Source organism: Ammodytes marinus (assembly GCF_949987685.1).
Source record: "Ammodytes marinus genome assembly, chromosome: 6".
Lineage (NCBI taxonomy): Eukaryota > Metazoa > Chordata > Actinopteri > Uranoscopiformes > Ammodytidae > Ammodytes > Ammodytes marinus.
Genome location: NC_137235.1, coordinates 21,159,717 through 21,179,097, shown reverse-complemented (window position 1 = coordinate 21,179,097; position 19,381 = coordinate 21,159,717). Strand labels below are relative to the sequence as shown.

Below are 19,381 nucleotides of genomic sequence, written 5' to 3'. Positions count from 1 at the left end.
TTCTTAGGTCTCTTTATGTCTATCAATGATTTGTTTCTATATATGTCTATCAATGATCAGTTCCACACCAAAAATCCAATATGATTTCTTAAGGAAGGTGAATTTCAGCCTTCATTAAATTGAAAAAATGATTTGATTTGAATATTGACTATTGAGTCATAGCATAAGTATTGGCACAGTAGTATGGTTTCCACATCAAAACACAAATGTAAGACAAATAAAAAAAAAATGAATAACAACAGCTGTCTCAATACTTAGGAAAGTGACTTTATAGAATATGCATCATGTAGTTGTGATATCATGCTATAAGGATATCACTAACACTTCTTTCAAATCTTAACAGCCAATGCAATTCATTCCTTATTCATTTATAAATACATTTCAGTTAAGACAACATTACTATCTCATTAGTTGTGTAGTCAGAATTTGCCTTCACAGATACATTGAGATCCTGACACCAGGTTCTTTGAAGTAGTTGAATCATCTAAGATAGTGGTTCATAAAGCATTACAACTCTCTTTGCCTAACTCTCTAGCCCTTTCAGTGAAAGGGGATACTGTAACACAAATGAGGAAATCTACTTTTGTTCATTTATAAAAAGTGGAAAAAGGTGTGTAGATAAAAGCAAATTAGACACCATGCTAGGACAGGCTAGCTGCCAGATTACATTGACCTTTTATCTAATGCTGCTCTCTGGTCAACTGGTTGACGTTTTTAGCGCTTCCCACTGCAGATTTGGCTGATCTAAATTAAACACTCCTGAAAAATCCTACACATACACATCAGCATTAACTGACAAATCCTGCACCTAATACAAATTCATAGAACTACTGCAAAAGTAATTACAGCGAAGTAAGAGCCAAAGATGAAGACACCTTATTTCCAATCATGGGAAATGTATTCAATTGTTAAATATTTTGCCCAACTGCAGTTTATTAACATTGTATGGGTCTCCGCAGTGGACCATGGAGGCTGCATTAGTAAGATCAATTCATCTTTAACATCCCTTTGTAGATCACCCTGAGAAGTTTAACACACTTGTCAAAGCATATTCAGAAAGGTTTGATAGTGAATGCAGATATTTTCAATGTTAAATGAGAGGAAAGTGAGCACAGGCTGTGTGTGTTCCATGCTGTACAGTGTAACTCTGTGGTGTTCAGGTTGTATCTACTTAATGAAGCTGTAGAGAAATGAGCCGAGGATGAGGGACAGGATCACCATGCAGCAGAAGATCATCATTTGTTTCTGGAGAACAAGAGGAGAAAGGACAGAGACAGAAGAAGACAATTGGAGACAACTTACAATCACTAATCAAATTACAAGACAAATCAAACTTTATTGTTTTGTTTTTAAATTATAGTTTTTATTATATTTTCCATTGGGTATTTATTTTACTTTTACTTATTTATTTATATTATTTATCATTCAATATATGTCTGTGTATATTCTATTAATTCAAAATAAAATCTTCATATGCTTATTTTTATGATTCTCCCTTTTAATAAAAGTATATAATTTATTTCAAAATTGACCCATTAACCATGTTTTCGTTTTGTTATTATCTTTAGGGTCTTATGTGTCTTTTTTGTTTGGTCTTCTCTTGTAAAAAGGGAACTGATGTGTATGCATGACTCAAAGTAACAGACTTCCAACACCTATGGCTCAATACCCCACAAGCTGGTGGAGGTTGCACTAGAGAAACACCATGTAGGCTACCCCACAAGGCCATCCTTTGACTTGACATCATTGCAAATGAGGGTCACACCTCAACTGATCTTTTGAGTATAAATAAAGGTTAAATGAAGTGAAAGACCTCATCCTGGACTACTACAGCAAGCTAAGCTTGAGAGTGTCCTCTGGCCAGATGACATCTAACTGGCACCAGCCGGAAGTGGAGATAATCACTGAAAACAAACACTTGGGTTTGTCATTCCGTCCATGTTTGAACTTACCCTGCGCGCCTCCTGCTGGAATTTGGCTGCCTTCTTGGTGTCGGCCACTGCCCGCTCTACAAAGCCCACTGATTGGTCCATGTTGCTCTCAATTCTGTCAATCATTCCACCCTAGAGGAGGGTTCGACAAGACAAGACAAGAGAAGACAGAAAGATAGACAGATAACATGCATATGTTTGAGAGATTTACATTATGCGTTTCCGTAAAAAGTATTTTTTTTGGTCTGTTTGCTTCCTCACAGTTTAATCTAACGTATAAAGTGAGGGCATACGGGCTGGTTTCAGCTAGGGGTGCTGTAAAAGAACATTACGTCCCTAATGCCTCGTTTCCACCAAGTAGAGCGGGTCGGGTCGGAGCGGCTCAGAGCGGGACAGCTCGCTTTTAAGAATCTTGTGGTGTTTCCACCGCCGACCCTACCCTGGGTCAAACTATCGGGATTTTTCGCCAAAACACAAGACTCTCTTCACTCTTGCCGAGGTGACTACACACGGCGGAAATGATTCTTTCGACCAATCAACGGACAGTAGTTTGTAGCTCCACCTTTTCTGCACCCTTTCAGGCGGCTGGTACCCCAACGGAGGAGTACAGAAAATTGGAGCGGCTTAGAGCGGTTAGGCTTGCTTATATCCATACCCTACCCAACTTTTGGCAAATGGAAAGCAAAAATAACCGGACGGAACTGCTCTGACCCGACCTGCTCTACTCGGTCGAAGCGAGGCATTAAACATTGTAAATTTAGCTCACTGGCACCCTCACAACATGCACCACTTGGTTGTCTATAACTTATTAACATCTTAACTGTCATTTTAAGGAGCTTCTTAGGAGCATGATTGAGCCAGCTATTCTCTTTCTAAGCGTCTGCTTACAATGTATCAAGACACTCAGATAGCAACAACTCCAAACTTAAACCTGGCCCAAGTGCAACAATGTTGCAATCCAGCACTTGCAGGCATAAAGAGGAACAAGGAGGAGAGCCTGTATAGTAGTATAGGCTAATCCAGGGGTGTCCAAACTACGGCCGCTTTTTATTGGCCCGCGGCCGATTTTAAAAATATAATGTAATATGGCCCTTTGAAAAAAAAAATTATTTTTTTATTTTTTTTTTTTTTTGCATTTCTTAGTTAACCCACTAGTGCATGGGTGTCAAACACTGATTGATTGGCCCGTGGCACATTTTAAAAATATAATGTAATATGGCGCTTTTAATTTTTAAATAATTTAAATGCACTCATTATATTACTGAGAAATATGTCCCATAAAAGAAAAAGAGCAACAAGCCCATCCCAGAGGACCCTGGATAATATTTTATTTAAAATTAATATTATTATGGAAAATCTATGTGTCCTTCTCCGATAGCTTCTAATTCATCTGACACAGTGTCTCCATTTTTTTTTCATACAAAATTCTTCAGATTTAGCCTCTTAATTTCCCTCTCAAAGTGCACCAGATTCATGCATTTCACTTTAAAAACTTAAAAAAATCTCCCGGGGGGGCATACCCCCGGACCCCCCTAGGAGGGTCGGGACCTCGGCTGGATAATATTTTCACCCTGCTGGACATTGGACGCAAAGGCAGAAAACACTGGGTGTATCATTGGCATATAAACAAGAGGGGAAATGTGTAAGGAAAAGTGTTGCCGTGAAGAAGGATTACAATTTACGAAGACACTATGAAACTAAACATCAGAGCAGCTACATGTCCTGATAAATGTGTTATTTTTGCAAAGTGGCCCGGCCCTTCGTAGATTTTTCTGTATGTGGCCCTCAGTGAAAAAAGTTTGGACACCCCTGGGCTAATCAAATGAATATGACTAAGACATTTAAAAAAAAGTGTAAATATGTTGAAGGATTAATGTGTTTTTTATTTATTTTATATAGGTATATATATGTGTGTGTGTGTGTGTGTGTGTGTGTGAGAGCATACAGTTTACTGCTCAAAAAAACCCATACAATGCATGTGTGAATCCACACTGATTAATAGTGAATTCAATGCAACATTTAAGGTTATGTATACAAACAAATATGGCTCACCGTAGCTAGCAGTGTGCCCGTTTAAAGAGCCTATGTATATGAACTATTTTTTTTTTAGCGCACACACAGTACGGACAGGTAGTGGGTAGTGAGTAGGGTTGGGTATCGGTTGGGTTTTTTCCGATACCGGTTACTACTCGGTACTTTTAAAACGGTTCTGGTACTTTAAACGGTACTTTAAAGCCTCAAATTGCACACACGCAAAATGAATGCCCTTTTATCCAGTGCCAAATTTAACACAATTAACTTTAACAATATAATTACGAGTAACTTACAAATAAACAATTTTTAAATGTAAATAAAATAAAATTCACACAATTGACCTACTATCTAATACAACAATATACTGTTGGATTGAGATTGTTATTTTAAGTTTGTCTTTATAAAGTTTCTTGTTAAACGTTTCCATATCACCGGACCGCCGTGTCACGATGTGTTTTTTTGGGTTCGTCTCCACCACCGTGCATAAAGGCAGCACTAACAGCTGACGGGAGGAAGCGTGCAGGCGGCCGCTGCCTCATCGTCAGCCTACACGTGCCTAGTACATCCGTGACAATACTGCTAGATTGCGTGTCAGTCGCAAAAAGAAATGCATGGCATTGCCGTTCAAAAATAGTCTGACATAAAGAGCGATCAGTCTGTGAAACTGCGAACGTGAGCGAGTGTTGAGCACTCGCTCACGTTCGCACGGACGGGCTCGTTCTTGTCACTCACAGCCCGGTGAGAAATGCTCCTCTCGTTGTACACAGAACAGCATCCGTGAGCGGAAATGCTTCATCGGTCATGACATAAAGAGCAAACGTGACTACAGCAGGGGGCGGCACCGAAATGAGTCTCCAAAACTTTCGTTCTTATTTGGTCTGGTTACTACCGTTTACATCAGAACCGGTGCCATACTGGTACCGGGTTTCGGTGCCCAACCTTTAAAATCAAAACTTTTAATCATCACATAGCCTATAGCCAATACCTTTAAAAGAGATGATTTTTGGACTTTTACAGTTTCAAATTGGTGAATATTTGAACGTGCGTTGTGTATTATTGGTGTGTTTGTACCTGGTTCTCCACTAGCATGGCAATGTCCACAAACATGTCATGGAGTTCCTTGACACTGCTCTCCAGCCTCATGATGTCTTTGTGACGAGCCTCGATCTCATTCAGGGCCTGCTGGTTGATCTTAGAGTCCAGGATCTGAGCAGGGAGGACACACACACACGCAGACACACACACACACACACACACCACACACACACAATAGGAAGAGGGAAAAAACATAGCAGCAAAGAACCACAAATAAATACATAGAAATTCAAACCGTCACACATAAATCCTACACACTGAACTTTAAATGGCAAAATATGAAAAAGAACCATCCATACTGTGAATCTGTTGTAAATTCAAAAGAGACACACCTCATTGTGAGGAATGACAATATTTCTAAAGACCAATCTAATCTAATCTGTTGATGTCTGTGATATTTACATACAGTATCTCATATACTCATATAGTAATGGTGCAACGGATCACGGGTTACCTGTGGTCCGTACGGATCAACCCTCACGGTTCAGGACGCACGTGAACCGCAGGTTGGGTGAATATGCAAAAGAAAATTAAAAAAGAAAAAAAAAGAAGCCGGCTGTGTGTTCACTTGATCGGCGGTTGTGGAACGCAGAATAGAACTAGGCTAGTGTAGGCTACTGACGAAAATAACACAACACATTACTGTTAAGCGACAATATTTATTAATTTAAGCTATATTAGGCTGCTCCACCTTAAGTCAGCCCAGCCAGGTCAGGATAGAGTCTCAGTTTAGTTTTCATCTCAGTTTCAAACAGCCTGCTATCCCCCCAGGATCAATAAAGTATTTCTGATTGTGATGAATGTGTCCTCACCCCGGCACTGAACACAGCTGCGTTCCCTCCCTCCAGCATCTCCTCCAGCTCCTCGTCTGTGGTGGCTTTCCCCGCTGTCATGGACACAATGTTAGAGTAAACTGCCAGTCTCACTGTTCTTCTGTGACCGCATGTTTGAGTGTGTAAGTGTTAGTTGTCCTCTCACAGTCATGACAAGAAATATCTCAGGAACTACCACATTCCCCAACCTAATAGGAAACGTTTGCTGTAATCGCATTGTGTGATTGTTATGAGCATTAACTGTGGAGTTACCAGTGGAGTAGGTCCAGTCTTAAATGACACTTGCCTGCCAAGCAAACAGCTGAGGCACAGACCCTAGTTATGCTTTCAGCAGATCTTTGGAGCATGCAGAACCTTTGAGGTTTATCTGGAGAATATTCTAGACTCTAGATTCTAGAATTTGTCCAGAATATGTCCTTACACTTTTAATGGCATACCTATTTATAAAGCTATTCTTGGTGTCCTTCCATCCTACCTACGGATCTATATCCTTCAAAAAAGTATGGGAACTCACCACCTTCGCTCTGAGGATTTGTTCCTTTCAACTATCCCGAAAATCCGTACTGAACTGGGGAAAAGGGCGTTTAGTTATGCTGCTCCCTTTACCTGGAACCAGTTGCAAAAGGACCTGAGACTTAAGGAGCTGGTCTCTAAACAAATTTAAAACACTTATCAATGAATTAGAAGTGGGCCACTCTGTTTGTACATGCTTTGTAGAGGAATGTTTTCTGATTGTGTGAATATGCTCTCTGTTTTTAATTGTGTTTCAATGTTTTCTGTAACTGTGCTGCTGCCTGTCTTGGCCAGGACTCTATTGAAAAAGAGATTTGTAATCTTAATGAGACTTTTTCTCCTGGTTAAATAAAGTAAAAATAAAAAATAAAATTTAAAAAACGTGATTTTACAAACCTTCTGCCTTACTTTAGTCTATCAATGATTCATACATTTTTAAACACATCTAAATCTGACTATAACAAGTCAGAACTGGCTTCAGACAGGTCATCTAGATACTAGGACCTATATAGCCTACTGTACATTACATATCTATACAACAGCATGATGCTAGCGTGTCATAACTCACTGATCTCCAGTTGCCGGGAAATTCGTCCTTTGCTCTTATCTCTGAAGTCCATCTGAGCCTCATTGTATTTGGTCATCGCCTCTACAAACTTCTTGGCCAGGATGGCTTGCTGTGGAAATTACAATGATGATTCCCTGTTAATTTACTTTAAAAAAGTCATTCAATGTATAAGATATATACTGTATGTGTATTGTGGACTTTGGAGTTTCCCTGAATGTCATGCCTAAAAAAATATTTTGAGCATAATTCTGTTTTCAGCTGACAGTAATACTTTGCTTTCATCTTTTTGTTAGAGGAGGCTGAGGAATCTGCTGTGAGCCTCTGCAAGGTTTAAACCGTCACCAGACACTTCTGAGAAACCATTCAAACCATCACAATCAAAAAAGTATACTTTAGAGTAAATTTTAAGCCTTTCTGTACCGATCCGTGCAAAAGATTCAGACTTGCATTAAAACTTGACTTGCATTAATAATGGAAACCTCTGGTTTTTTTCAATTCCTTAAATGTCTCATAAATTTTATTTTTTCCTTGTTTACATTGAACTAAATAAATCATTTAGAGCAATTGCTCAAGCACAGCTTTATTTAGTTTGCTGTCCATGGTGCTGAAAAGGCACAGCAGGATAAAATGTAATCCTCTGGTTTACAACATGAAATATAGACTACGGTACATTATACCATAATACTACAATCTGACAAGTGAAGGCTAGATATGTCCCTTGTGTTTTACCTTCTGTTCATCCTAGGATTTTTTATACTTTAGTTATTCCATTCATATTTTCATATCGATTGTTTCAGGTTATTTAGAAGATGGAATCCTTCATTCACAGAGGGCACAAGAGATCCCAGGGAAAGAGAAGAGCTAGTGGTCAGTGTGCATGTGTTCTTTAGTCTTCTATAGTGGGAAGATTGAACCTCCATCTCCTCTAAGAAATGTATGAATGTATCAACTTGAAGAAGTACGGTTCAACTACCGTTCATTATATTTTAGAGTGTGGGTCAACTAGTTAACCTCGTTCAATGTTATGTTATATTTTCTGACCTGTGATTTTTTTATCCTGATGTCGGCTGAGGCCCTCTCATCTGTGTTTGACTCAAGCTGGCGCTCAATACCTGATGCACACACACACGCACGCACGCACACACACACACACACACACACATACACACACACACACACACACACACACACACACACACACACACACACACACACACACACACATACAAACACACACACACACACACATACAAACACACACACACACACACACACACACACAAACACACACAGAAACAATACAAAAAAAGAACAATCAATACTGTGAATCTGTTGTTCCTTCAAGGGAGACAGATAGAGTATAGACAGTGAGAATGAGATGGCTTCAAATTTGTCATGTACACACAAAATAAGACACAAGTAAATACATATTTTTTTTAAACAACCCTGGATAATAATTAAGGTTGGGAACAGCCAAAGTGGTAACTAACCCTGCAGAGTTTTTCAGATAGGCCTATCCCTCTCTCAAAACCTTTACAATCACGGCGATATAATGGTGTTGAGTGAAAATTCCCTTGTAGGACTCCTCAGACAACTCTTCTACCCCTTAGTTGTTTTTTTCTCTCAATTTCCCCTCTTTCAATTGGTAACTATTTTCTGTCAAATGCAAAAGAAAAGAAAAACAAAGTAATCCTGAAAAATACTTACTCTTAAGTTTGTTTCTTGCATTGTTGGCCGCCTTCTTGATCTCATTGGTGAGGGTTTCAACATCATCTTGTATTTCTGAAAGAGAGAGTGAAGGAACAGGGAGATGACCAATGGTGAAATGGTATAGTAAGCAGCAAGTTGTGTGTATGTGTGTTTGATGTGTGTGTGTGTGTGTGTGTGTGTGTGTGTGACAGTTACTCGGATCAGATGTGGGGGCCGACAAGATTACGGAGTAGAGTTTTTTTATTTCTGTGATGCTTTCGTCTATCTTGTCAATGCTGCCACGGATATCTTCAATCTGAAACACAAACACAAACACAAACACACACACACACACACACACACACACACACACACACACACACAGTGGTCAGCAAATAAGGAATAATGTTCCTTTTAGCAAATAGGTGAACGGAAAGACAGACACAAGTAGAATACCTGAGCGAAGAAGTCATCCATAAAAGCCTCGCTCTCCACTGGAACCTCAATATCGCCTCCATCACTGTTCTGTTACACACACACACACACACACACACACACACACACACACACACACACACACACACACAATCAAACACAATCACATCCAGAAAGGGGTCAAAACTGACTGTGAGGATGAAATCAAAAAGCCTGGACCTCAGAAACACATGTATAATCCAATAGCCTACTTCCAAATATCTTGGAAATGTAGAAAGATTATAGATTGGAGAGCAATACAGTAACAACAACATTGTAATCCAAAAAGAGGTCGCCCTGGAGCAATATTCTGTTTACAAGGCATGGTCCCCTCCTGAATACCCTATCCCATTCAAAAAGATCCAGTGTTTTATTTGACAGAAAGCTACACAGCAGACACGCGAGGCCGGCTTTCACCCACACAGTGACGTGAATTCCTCGCACGCGCTTCTGCCTACCCACCGCACGCCTCACACCAAACAGTCAATGTCAAATACCAGTGAGCGTGAGCCTAAAGTATTAAAAGCGTAATTAATGTTACTGTATGTAAACGTAGTGACTATAGGCCTACTTATTTTAAATATGCAAATCATTTCTATTCAGAACTTTGAATGAAACAATATGTTATATGCCTTGGCCAACTCGGAACAATTAGGCTATGTTCTTTTTTGTATTCCGCTAAAACATGCTCTAATAAAATCAATTGTGCCGTTTTCATAATTGATCAAATATGGTGTTGTTTGGTGAAATAAATAGGCATAAATGTCGAACCCTTGCCCTTTTAGAGGCTATCAGTAGAACATTGTATTTAATGAGACTGAGCAACCGCCTTTACACTTTAAGCTACAGTAATAATAGTAGTTGATTCATAAATATGTAGGCCTACACACAGGCCTGTGCTAGCAACAGGTGCTCCACAAGGTAAATATGACTCATAAAAAACTAACACAATTCTGCCTACCTCCTTCAGCTGCGCCAGTCGGTCCTTCATCTTGACAAGGATGTGGTAAATAACAAATAATAATTAAAAAAAAATAAAAAAAATAGAAGAGAAACGTTTACAGGACCAGGGCAAAAAAGCTCTCCGTAGCCACTGCTATTAAAATGGCCTCCAGTTAATGAGCCCAGTGGAAGTGATTGACATAGCTTCTTTCACTGTGGCAAAGAGATTTGACCGGAAAACAGAAGAAAGCAAGGCGAGTTGGAAACAGTAATAGAACAATATATATCTAAAGTGTAGGCTCCATGAGATAGGTCTACGGTCTTGGTTGTTTGGAGCGTCCTCTCTGAAGAAGTATAACCTCAGGTCGCACTAAGCCGCTATCCTCTAAGAACGGATTAGGACAACAGTTTCCAGGACGATAAACCGATAACTCCCCCCCAGTGTAGGCTAATACACTTTACACAGCCTGCATAGGTTTGACTATTTTACTCTATAAAATGCATATAAAAGGGAACAGTGATACACCTAATTGGACCTTACTAACAGTCTAATTACTTACGGTAGGCCTGTAAAAATAACAATTTATTATTTCATATGTAGAATTATTAATATAAGTATTGATATCCCTATGCATTGACATCAGAGAACAGGCCTTTAAATATATCCCTTCATGTCTCTGCCCCTTGGGGAAACAAACTCCAAGGCTGTCATCTCGAATTTGCCAATCTGACATTTGCATGTTTAGGGCGGAGTTGTCCGGGCCCTAATAGTCCAAGCTTTGAGGGAATTACTGCAGTAAAGTCATCCCTAAAGGGGGGACCCTATGCCCACATGCACTGCTCCCCACAGGGCCTTGTGTCAACCTTTATTATACTATCTATGGTGTCAACAAAACATTCTGTGTGATGAGCAAGACATGGACAAGAGACATTCAATACTACATAGGCTACTTAAGCAGGTTTTGAATGACAACATTTAAAACACTCAAACAGTATGCAGACTCAAAACTCTTAATTTATCTGTGAAAAAGCAAACTGAGGATAGTAGTGACACTGCTCCAGAATTTTTTTTCCATGCACTGGGCAATTTTAAGATTGTTGTCTATTTTGCGTTCAAAACTGTCTTCTGTCATAGTAGTATAAATCAAAGGTCCAAAATGAACACAGTGGTTTATTTGGCTAAACCTTGTCTGTTTGCGTCTGTATATTTCTCATTTTACAACCATCTTTAACGGCCATTATCTCAACATAAGTTCCTTTCAATACTCCGAACCACACATCTCATCTTCTAAAGCACGTACATTAACTAAACATTCCTTAATCATTCTCAGCACTATTCTGAAGGTCATTATAGAAAGAGTTGTTAATATGTTGTTAATTGTCTGATGTTTGACACATTTTGTTCTTAAAAACATGTGCATGAAATAGGGCAGTATCGAAAATATGTCCAGTAAAAACTTTGGACTCTAATTTTGTAAAACAAAATAAAGATTTTAACCCTGGCTTTAACATTTTTGTCTTGTTTTTATTTGTTTTTTTTAAGAGATGCAAATGTACGCATTATTAATTAGGCTAGATATTAAAACATTTTCAATAATATTTTTATTCATCTGTCCAGCAGAGCCCCTTAATTCCCTCCTTGGCCTAATAACACACCAGGGGCCATATTCACCAAACATCTTAAAGCTGGGGTATATGATTTCTGTTTGGTCAAAGTTAACATGAGCTGGCACTTTGACCAATCAGAGCGAGGCTCCGATTCTCTGTTCTTATTGGCTGTTGGGACTGTCCATTCACTTTGGCACGACTTTGTTGGTATAGATAGAGCATGTCAGGGAGGGACCAAAGAGAACAAGTAGAGCGGTTGAGGTAGGCTATTTGGATTTTAATCTCTATCCCAACAGCTATTTTCTCCCAAAATCCTCCACCCCAGCTTTAAGGCAGTGGTTCCCAACCTTTTTTGGGCTGTGACCCCATTTTGACATCAAACATTTCTGACGACCCCATGGACATTTTCTCTAGAATTCGTTTTTGAACATCTTTGTTACACTGTGTTGCAAATACAGGGTAGCCAGTACCAGAATAGTGCACAAACTGACAATTTAATTTTCTCTGATCAGGATAGCTGTATTCACAAGGCTGAAAATGAAAAGGCCTACTGAGCAAACAATGAATACTGCAGCATCTTAACACTAGAACCGCAAGCATTCTCTTTATACCTATAACTGCCACGCGGGTCATTTCTAGTGTTATTTTATTTAGCGAATGCAAAGTCCTTTAGCCAAGCAGTTGCCTCTTGATCTGCTGTATGAAGGGTGACAAGTCCTCCTTTAAATCTTTGTAGAGGGCATACTTCAATGATGTGTTGCATTGTTTGCTGCTCTCCACAAGCACACCGTGGGGTTGGGCTGCTGCCCCATTTGTGAAGGCTGGCCAGGCATGGGCAATGTCCAGTCCTGAATCTATTCAGTGTCGTCAAAATTTTTGGCCCATTTTAGCCCCCCCCCCCCACTGACCTCTATGGGGATCCTTTACAACAAATTGGCATCCTTGTGTAATTCATAGCTGCAAACCAATAAAAAAATAGATAAAAAATCACTAAAATGGTTTTGATGTGTAATTAGTGAACACCTCTTTTAGTCAGAATGGTTGAAGAAGTGAAAAAATATTTTCCAGGAGTCAGTCTGTGTGAACTCAAATCACAGACACTGAAATCCTTGTGTAAAAATAGGTTATTTCGTAAACTCATAGAAAGCCATAGAACCAGTATTTTTGATTCCTTGGCCATGGCAAGATATAATCAGGATTTATATCATGTTTTGCACTAATTTTGTAGGAGAGGCATCAAATTTTAGGTTGTAACTCATATCTAGTAGATTTATTCATTTCATATGGTCTCCAACTGAGGAGCAAACATGCCTCATGAATTTTCATATTTTCTGTCAAACTTCCAGATTACTGGCCACTGCGACAACAAATCTAAAGAAAAATGTCAAAGGTGTTCTGATATGGATAGTATGGACTGATGTCTGCATGTCCATGACAAAATAAGATTGTGTGTGTATGTGTGTGTGTGTGTGTGTGTGGGGGGGGGGGGGGTGTGTTTGCATGTGTCATAGGCTATTAGGGCTGCAAATCTGTACCCCTTGTAATTTATCTCCTCTCATACACACACACAAGCACACTTTCACACACACACACACACACACACACACACACACACACACACACACACACACACACACACACACACACACACACACACACACACATATATATATATACAAACTAAAAAAAATGAAAAAAAAGATGGCATTTTGTAGTTTTAGTGAGTGGTTGTCATCATAAAAACTCATATTTTGAAATAAAGACGATGATAAGAGAGGTGATAAAATGGGTAAATTTTACTATTCTCTTTCATTTTACCAAATTTTCTGTAGTAAAATGGGAAGTCAGATGCAAAACATTTTTTTCACTTTAATTTAAAGGCGGGTTGCCAAAAAAACTTTGTTATAATGTAAGTCAATGGTAGAAATCTAACTTTTTTATTCAATCTGACATTAAACAAAAAGTAATAATGCACCAAAATAGATTTTCTCACCCATCATTCAGATGGGTAAGCCGGTGATACTAATAATAACCAAAATCAAAAAAATAATTGGAATATTGAATTTTAGTGTATTTTAAAGGATTAATTTCTAATCACCATTTATCATAACATAGATTGAACAACAACCCCTTCATGAAGAAAATTAAAAAAAATGGGAAAAAATATTGATCTTTCATAATGTTATTGCAGTTTAAAGGTCAACATACACACATTTCCACTAACATACCCAGTGTAACTTTTTTTTTCAAACTGACATTATGCGAAAAGTAATAATGCCCCAAAATCAATTTTCTCACCTATAATTCAGATGGGTAAGCCGGTGATACTAATAATAATCAAAGTTAAGAAAAATTGGAATATCGAATTTTAGTGTATTTTTCAAAAAAGCGGTTGGTGGTCTCTCTAGGTCGTCCTCAGACGAGCCCCCCATCGTTGCTTCCAGTCATCCCGATTCTCCATACATCTGGCCAGTTCAAAAATATTGATCTTTCATAATGTTAATGCAGTTTAAAGGTCAACATACACACATTTCCACTAACATACTCAGTGTAATTTTTTTTTAACAAGGCATAAGGGTTAGGTAGTATATGCTCTGTAAATAGTAAATGTTTACATGCTAAGGGGGGCCCTCTTTGTTTACATTCCATTTGTTTACATACCAGTTTACAGAGCCTAGGCTGTGTATACAAACTTTTTTTTCAGCACACACAGTACGGACAGGAAGCAGATCATTACGGTGGCGCTGAGCATTCACCAAATAAAAAAAAGTTTCACAGCAGGATCTCGTAATTACGAGATATTATCTCGTAATTACGAGATAAAGATCTCGTAATTACGAGATAAGGGTCTCGTAATTACGAGATAAGGATCACCCTCTCATTCATCAATAACGATGTCTGTGTGTGTGTGTGTGTGTGTGTGTGTGTGTGTGTGTGTGTGTGTGTGTGTTTGTGTGCAGACGAGGTGAACCTAGCCATAGGAACACGTAGGCAATAGCCTTGGTTTCCGGACTACAATGGGCCCCATAATCAATACACTTATTTTAAATATTTGTTTACTGTTCATTCATTAATCAGCGATCGCATCGGGTACTGAGGGACACACTTTCGGCTTTACGCACGTGATCAGCTGCTGAGGTCCGACAGGGCTTTTCTCCTGAATAGTCCCAGTGACTGCATATCTGCACAAAGTTGACATGGCTATACTCATTGTCATGCCCTCCTTGTAGAAAGTTCTTATGTGTTTGTATGAGTCAAGGATTACACCGAGTTTAACGACTGCATTTAATCAAAGCATTCAATAAAACTGCGTTCCGATACAGTAACAAACAGGAGGTAAAAGTGAACTAGCCCACCGGGCATTCTGATTGGATGAGGCAACACAGTACGGTGGCTCCGGTGGCTCATAATGAACAAACTGCATATAAAAAGTGAAAGTGTGTCCCTCATTTCCCGATGCGATCGCTGATTAATGAATGAACAGTAAACAAATATTTAAAATAATTGTATTGATTATGGGGCCCATTGTAGTCCGGAAACCAAGGCTATTGCCTACGTTTTCCTATGGCTAGGTTCACCTCGTCTGCACACAAACACACACACACACACACACACACGCACACGCACACGCACACGCACACACACACACACACACACACACACACACACACACACACACACACAGACATCGTTATTGATGAATGAGAGGGTGATCCTTATCTCGTAATTACGAGATCCTTATCTCGTAATTACGAGATCCTTATCTCGTAATTACGAGATATTATCTCGTAATTACGAGATCCTGCTGTGAAACTTTTTTTTATTTGGTGAATGCTCAGCGCCACCGTAGATCATGACTGATTTGACAAAAATATTTTGACAACATTCTCCAGAATCGCTGACTGCTCATCAACCAATTACTGTTGTCTTATAGGTTACAACTGGCATTGTAATGTTATCAGAATGCAGAGTGTTACACTTTCATGACAATTATTATTATTATTACCTGTAGGTTATTAGCTTTTGTCTATTTGCAATTGCATGTGCAGTTGGGCACTCTGCGCCACCGTACTCTGACATTTCCCACGGCATCCTGAGGGCGGCATCCTTTCTTTATATGTCCATGGCGGCATCTCCTCTTCCAGTCTTCCAGTAGCCTACCAGTCTGGGCGGTTTGGCTGAATGTTTAGTGTTGTGTGAGTTACTGATTTACAAACCTATAGGCTACAAACCTCATGAATAGACGGGATATCTACACTTGAAGGTAAGTCATCTAAAGGCTACAGTCAGCAATAGAGGCTGCGGGTTTGCTTTGCAGCAAATTGAACATATACATTTGTATAGCTCTGTTGGGAGATGCATTCCAATGGCCACTAATTAATGCACACGAAACGGGAGTGGTCTATTCAAGAAAGGAAACGAATGCTTCCTAAAGGCTCCGTGAGTCAAAGCAAGTTGAACTGATAACAAAGTAGCGGAAACAAATTAGCTAAATAATCCCATATGTTTCGCACGTTATGAGCGTGTGTGTGTTCATATTTATGGATGAGTCTATTGCACAACGGGCGGAGGAGACGCCTAGCCTACCTGTCTCACTGCCTGTCTGTCCTCATGGGCTGCTGCTCTGATTTTTATTGGCCATCACCATCTCGGGCTTTCAAAACGCCGCTGAACTTTAGGTATATGGCTTAAATACGTTTCCAGATCGTTTAAAGGCACATTATCTCTCCTTGCAGCGCGCTCGATGCATAGGCTATGTTTAGAGAATTGGCTAAATGGATCGATCCGACCCGTAGACTTTAGACGGCTTTGTTTTATTTACCGTGTACACAGCACTGAAGGTGGGGAAAAAGAGCATGTGAATTGCTTTCTTCTCGTCGATGTGACGGACCGTCTGCTCTGTTTAGGGAGGGGCGGGCAGTGACAGATACTATTTGATAAGATCATGGCATTGTATCTGTCCAAATGTTTAGTGCTGTAAATCTGTTATTCATCATTGCTGTTTTTTTATTATGCTTTTTCTTTAGAGAGAAATGCATCATTGAATGTAAAGGTGGAGGGTTAATAATGCAGATCAGTAGGCCTTTGTATTCAATTGTTCTTTATTTGGGTGAATGACAAATATCATGCTAAGAAAAATAAACCTTTATTTATCGAATTCTACCATTCCTAATATTGTTATTTGTCAAATACGTATCGAAATGCGCAGTGAAATGTTGACGTGACATGTACTTCTGTGCAAATACAAAGTAAAAATAAGATGCAATAAAATAAAATAGAAGGAAATAAACAAAATAGAAATGCAAATGCTACTTAAACAAAAAGGTAAAAAATGTTGTCTGTCCCATAGATTTAAATGTAGATGTAGGTCAAAGTAAAGAGTTTTTAAATAAAATGAGAAGTGATACTGATTTAACATGAAACCAAAAATATACTACAGGGTTTCCAAACTAGTTGATAGGTTGTTTAAATGAGAATTTCACATTTTAAGCTATGTTAATTATTAGTAGGCTACAAAAGTTTCTATAGTTATAGGCTATCACATTTTATTACATTGGTTATATTGCATTTATACATAATTAAAATATTCTATCTAAACGAATTAAATCCAGAAATGTTAGGGTGTATTCACACATGCTGTGTTTAGTTCGGTTGAAACGAACTCAGGTGCACTTCCACCTTCGGTGCGCATCTTTCAGACAGGTGTGAATACAGCAATCGCACTCGGGGGCGGACCAAACAAACGCTCCGAGACCCAGCTGAAGAGGTAGTCTCGATGCGCTTCAAAACGCACTCTGCTGCAGTTCGTTTGTGGTGTGAATTTGGCCGGACTCGATCCGACCCAATTGCAGGAAGCACTGCGCCTTTTCTTTCTTTTCTTTTTTAATAAATCGCCATCAGCTTCACATTATGGGAAAGTGTTGTTGTCGCCATTGTTAGGAAGATTAGTTGTGGTTTGACCGGGAGCCCCGAGCGAAAATATTACATTTGATAATGATGCGTGCGGATCAGCGATCAGATGGAGAGGAGCGTCTCCCGTAGCCTACAGTGCCAACAGGTTCACGCTGCGCTTTGCATGAAGTGTGTGTTTTTATTGTTCTTCCCAACGGGACCGTCAATACTGTCCCCGTGTCAGTTTGGTGCTGAACTGCGCCGAACTGACACCCAGCTGATACACAGCTTAATCAGCTGTGTTTCAGTTTGAGCCTATTCTTCACGCGAGTCGCGCGTCCAGCAGCAAAAATACAGTAAAAATGATGTTTCACATCGTAGGCTAGAAGCCACATAACGTGGCATTGTCATAGGGCTACATATTATAAACATATGAAACAACAATAATTAGATTTTTTTCTTCTTTATTTATAGGCTAGATGTAGGCATTTTCATTATTTTTAACTCCATATTATATCAATGATAAATTCGCAGTTTTTACTTCGTTCTTCCTGCTTCTCTCCACCCCAGAATGTCTGTCCAATGAATGAATGACCTTAGATCACGTGTGGTTTTGCTTCGTAATGCTGGTTCACTTGCAAAAGGGGCAATATGAAAGTGGACCAAACCAAACAAAAAAATCCAAATTCTATTTGTTCTGGACCAAAGCAAGTGAACTAACGGACTTTCCATGTGTGAATACACCCTTAGACTAGGTCTTTCAAAAAATAATGTATGCAAGTCATGTTTACATTTTACATTTTTGAACAATTTTTAAACCATAAACTATATGGACACAAATAATATTGTGTCACGTCTTAATTACAAAGGATAAAAGTGTTCTATACAGAGCAGCACAGTTTGAGGAATGCTATTGGCTCAGTTGCTAAATTAAGACCCAGCACTCTTAAAGGCAGCTGAAACAGGTGCTGACTGACCGGGTGCATGCAGGCTGACTTGAGTGATGCATGCAGGCAGGTCTTCTTTCTACAGTGGCTTGCTAAAGTCTTCATACCCCTTGAACTTTTCTAAATATTGTCACATTATAACCAAACACGTACATTTATTTTATTGGGATTTTATGTGATAGACCAACAGAAAATGGTGCGTAATTGTAATGTGGGTAACACTTTACAATAAGGTACACAACATTGTAGTACCTACTACATAGATATGTGTCACCTACTACATATGTATTTTTTTTGTTTTTGTGTTACCTACTACTACCTAACACAGGTTTTTTTTGTGTTACCTATTACATACGTTTTTTTTGTGCTACCTAACACATAGGTTTTTTTTGGTGTGTTACCTACTACATAAGTTTTTTTTGTGCTACCTAACACATAGGGTTTTTTTTTTGGTGTGTTACCTCCTACATAAGTTTTATTTTTTTGTGCTACCTAACACATAGGTTTTTTTTGTGCTACCTAACACATAGGTAGAATAGGTAAAATATGTGTTAAGTAGCACAAAAAAAACCTAGTAGGTAACACATATCTATGTAGTAGGTACTACAATTTTGTGTACCTTATTGTAAAGTGTTACCGTGATGTGGAATTAAAATTAAATGTGGTTTTCAATTTTTTTTATGAATAAAAAACTGAAAAGTGTGGCGTGCAAAAGTATTCAGCTCCCTTGAGTCAATTTGTAGAACCACCTATCGCTGTAATTACAGCTGCAAGTCTATTCGGGTATGTCTATACCAGCTTTGCACATCTAGTGACTGACATTTTTGCCCATTCTTCTTTGCAAAATAGCTTGAG

The 19,381-nt window shown here is 39.0% G+C and overlaps 2 protein-coding genes across 6 annotated transcripts in view; one reads left to right on the top strand and one right to left on the bottom strand.

Annotated features, from left to right (window-relative positions):
- Window positions 1–1,167: 1,167 nt before the first annotated feature.
- On the bottom strand, window positions 1,168–10,128 carry stx3a (syntaxin 3a; the record flags this gene model as incomplete). Its single annotated transcript, XM_080029027.1, has 10 exons — window positions 1,168–1,245; window positions 1,953–2,063; window positions 5,037–5,171; window positions 5,873–5,946; window positions 6,975–7,083; window positions 8,016–8,086; window positions 8,682–8,756; window positions 8,880–8,979; window positions 9,120–9,188; window positions 10,099–10,128. The coding sequence occupies 10 exons, from the start codon at window positions 10,126–10,128 to the stop codon at window positions 1,168–1,170; spliced, it is 852 nt and encodes a 283-aa protein (XP_079885153.1).
- A 5,678-nt stretch (window positions 10,129–15,806) lies between these two features.
- LOC307251982 (uncharacterized protein) overlaps window positions 15,807–19,381 on the top strand; it is a 25,693-nt gene continuing 22,118 nt past the window's right edge. For all 5 annotated transcript variants that reach the window (XM_080029481.1, XM_080029483.1, XM_080029482.1 and 2 more), the window contains exon 1: window positions 15,807–15,951. The gene's annotated coding sequence lies outside the window, so the exon portion shown is untranslated. The remainder of the gene's footprint in view (window positions 15,952–19,381) is intronic.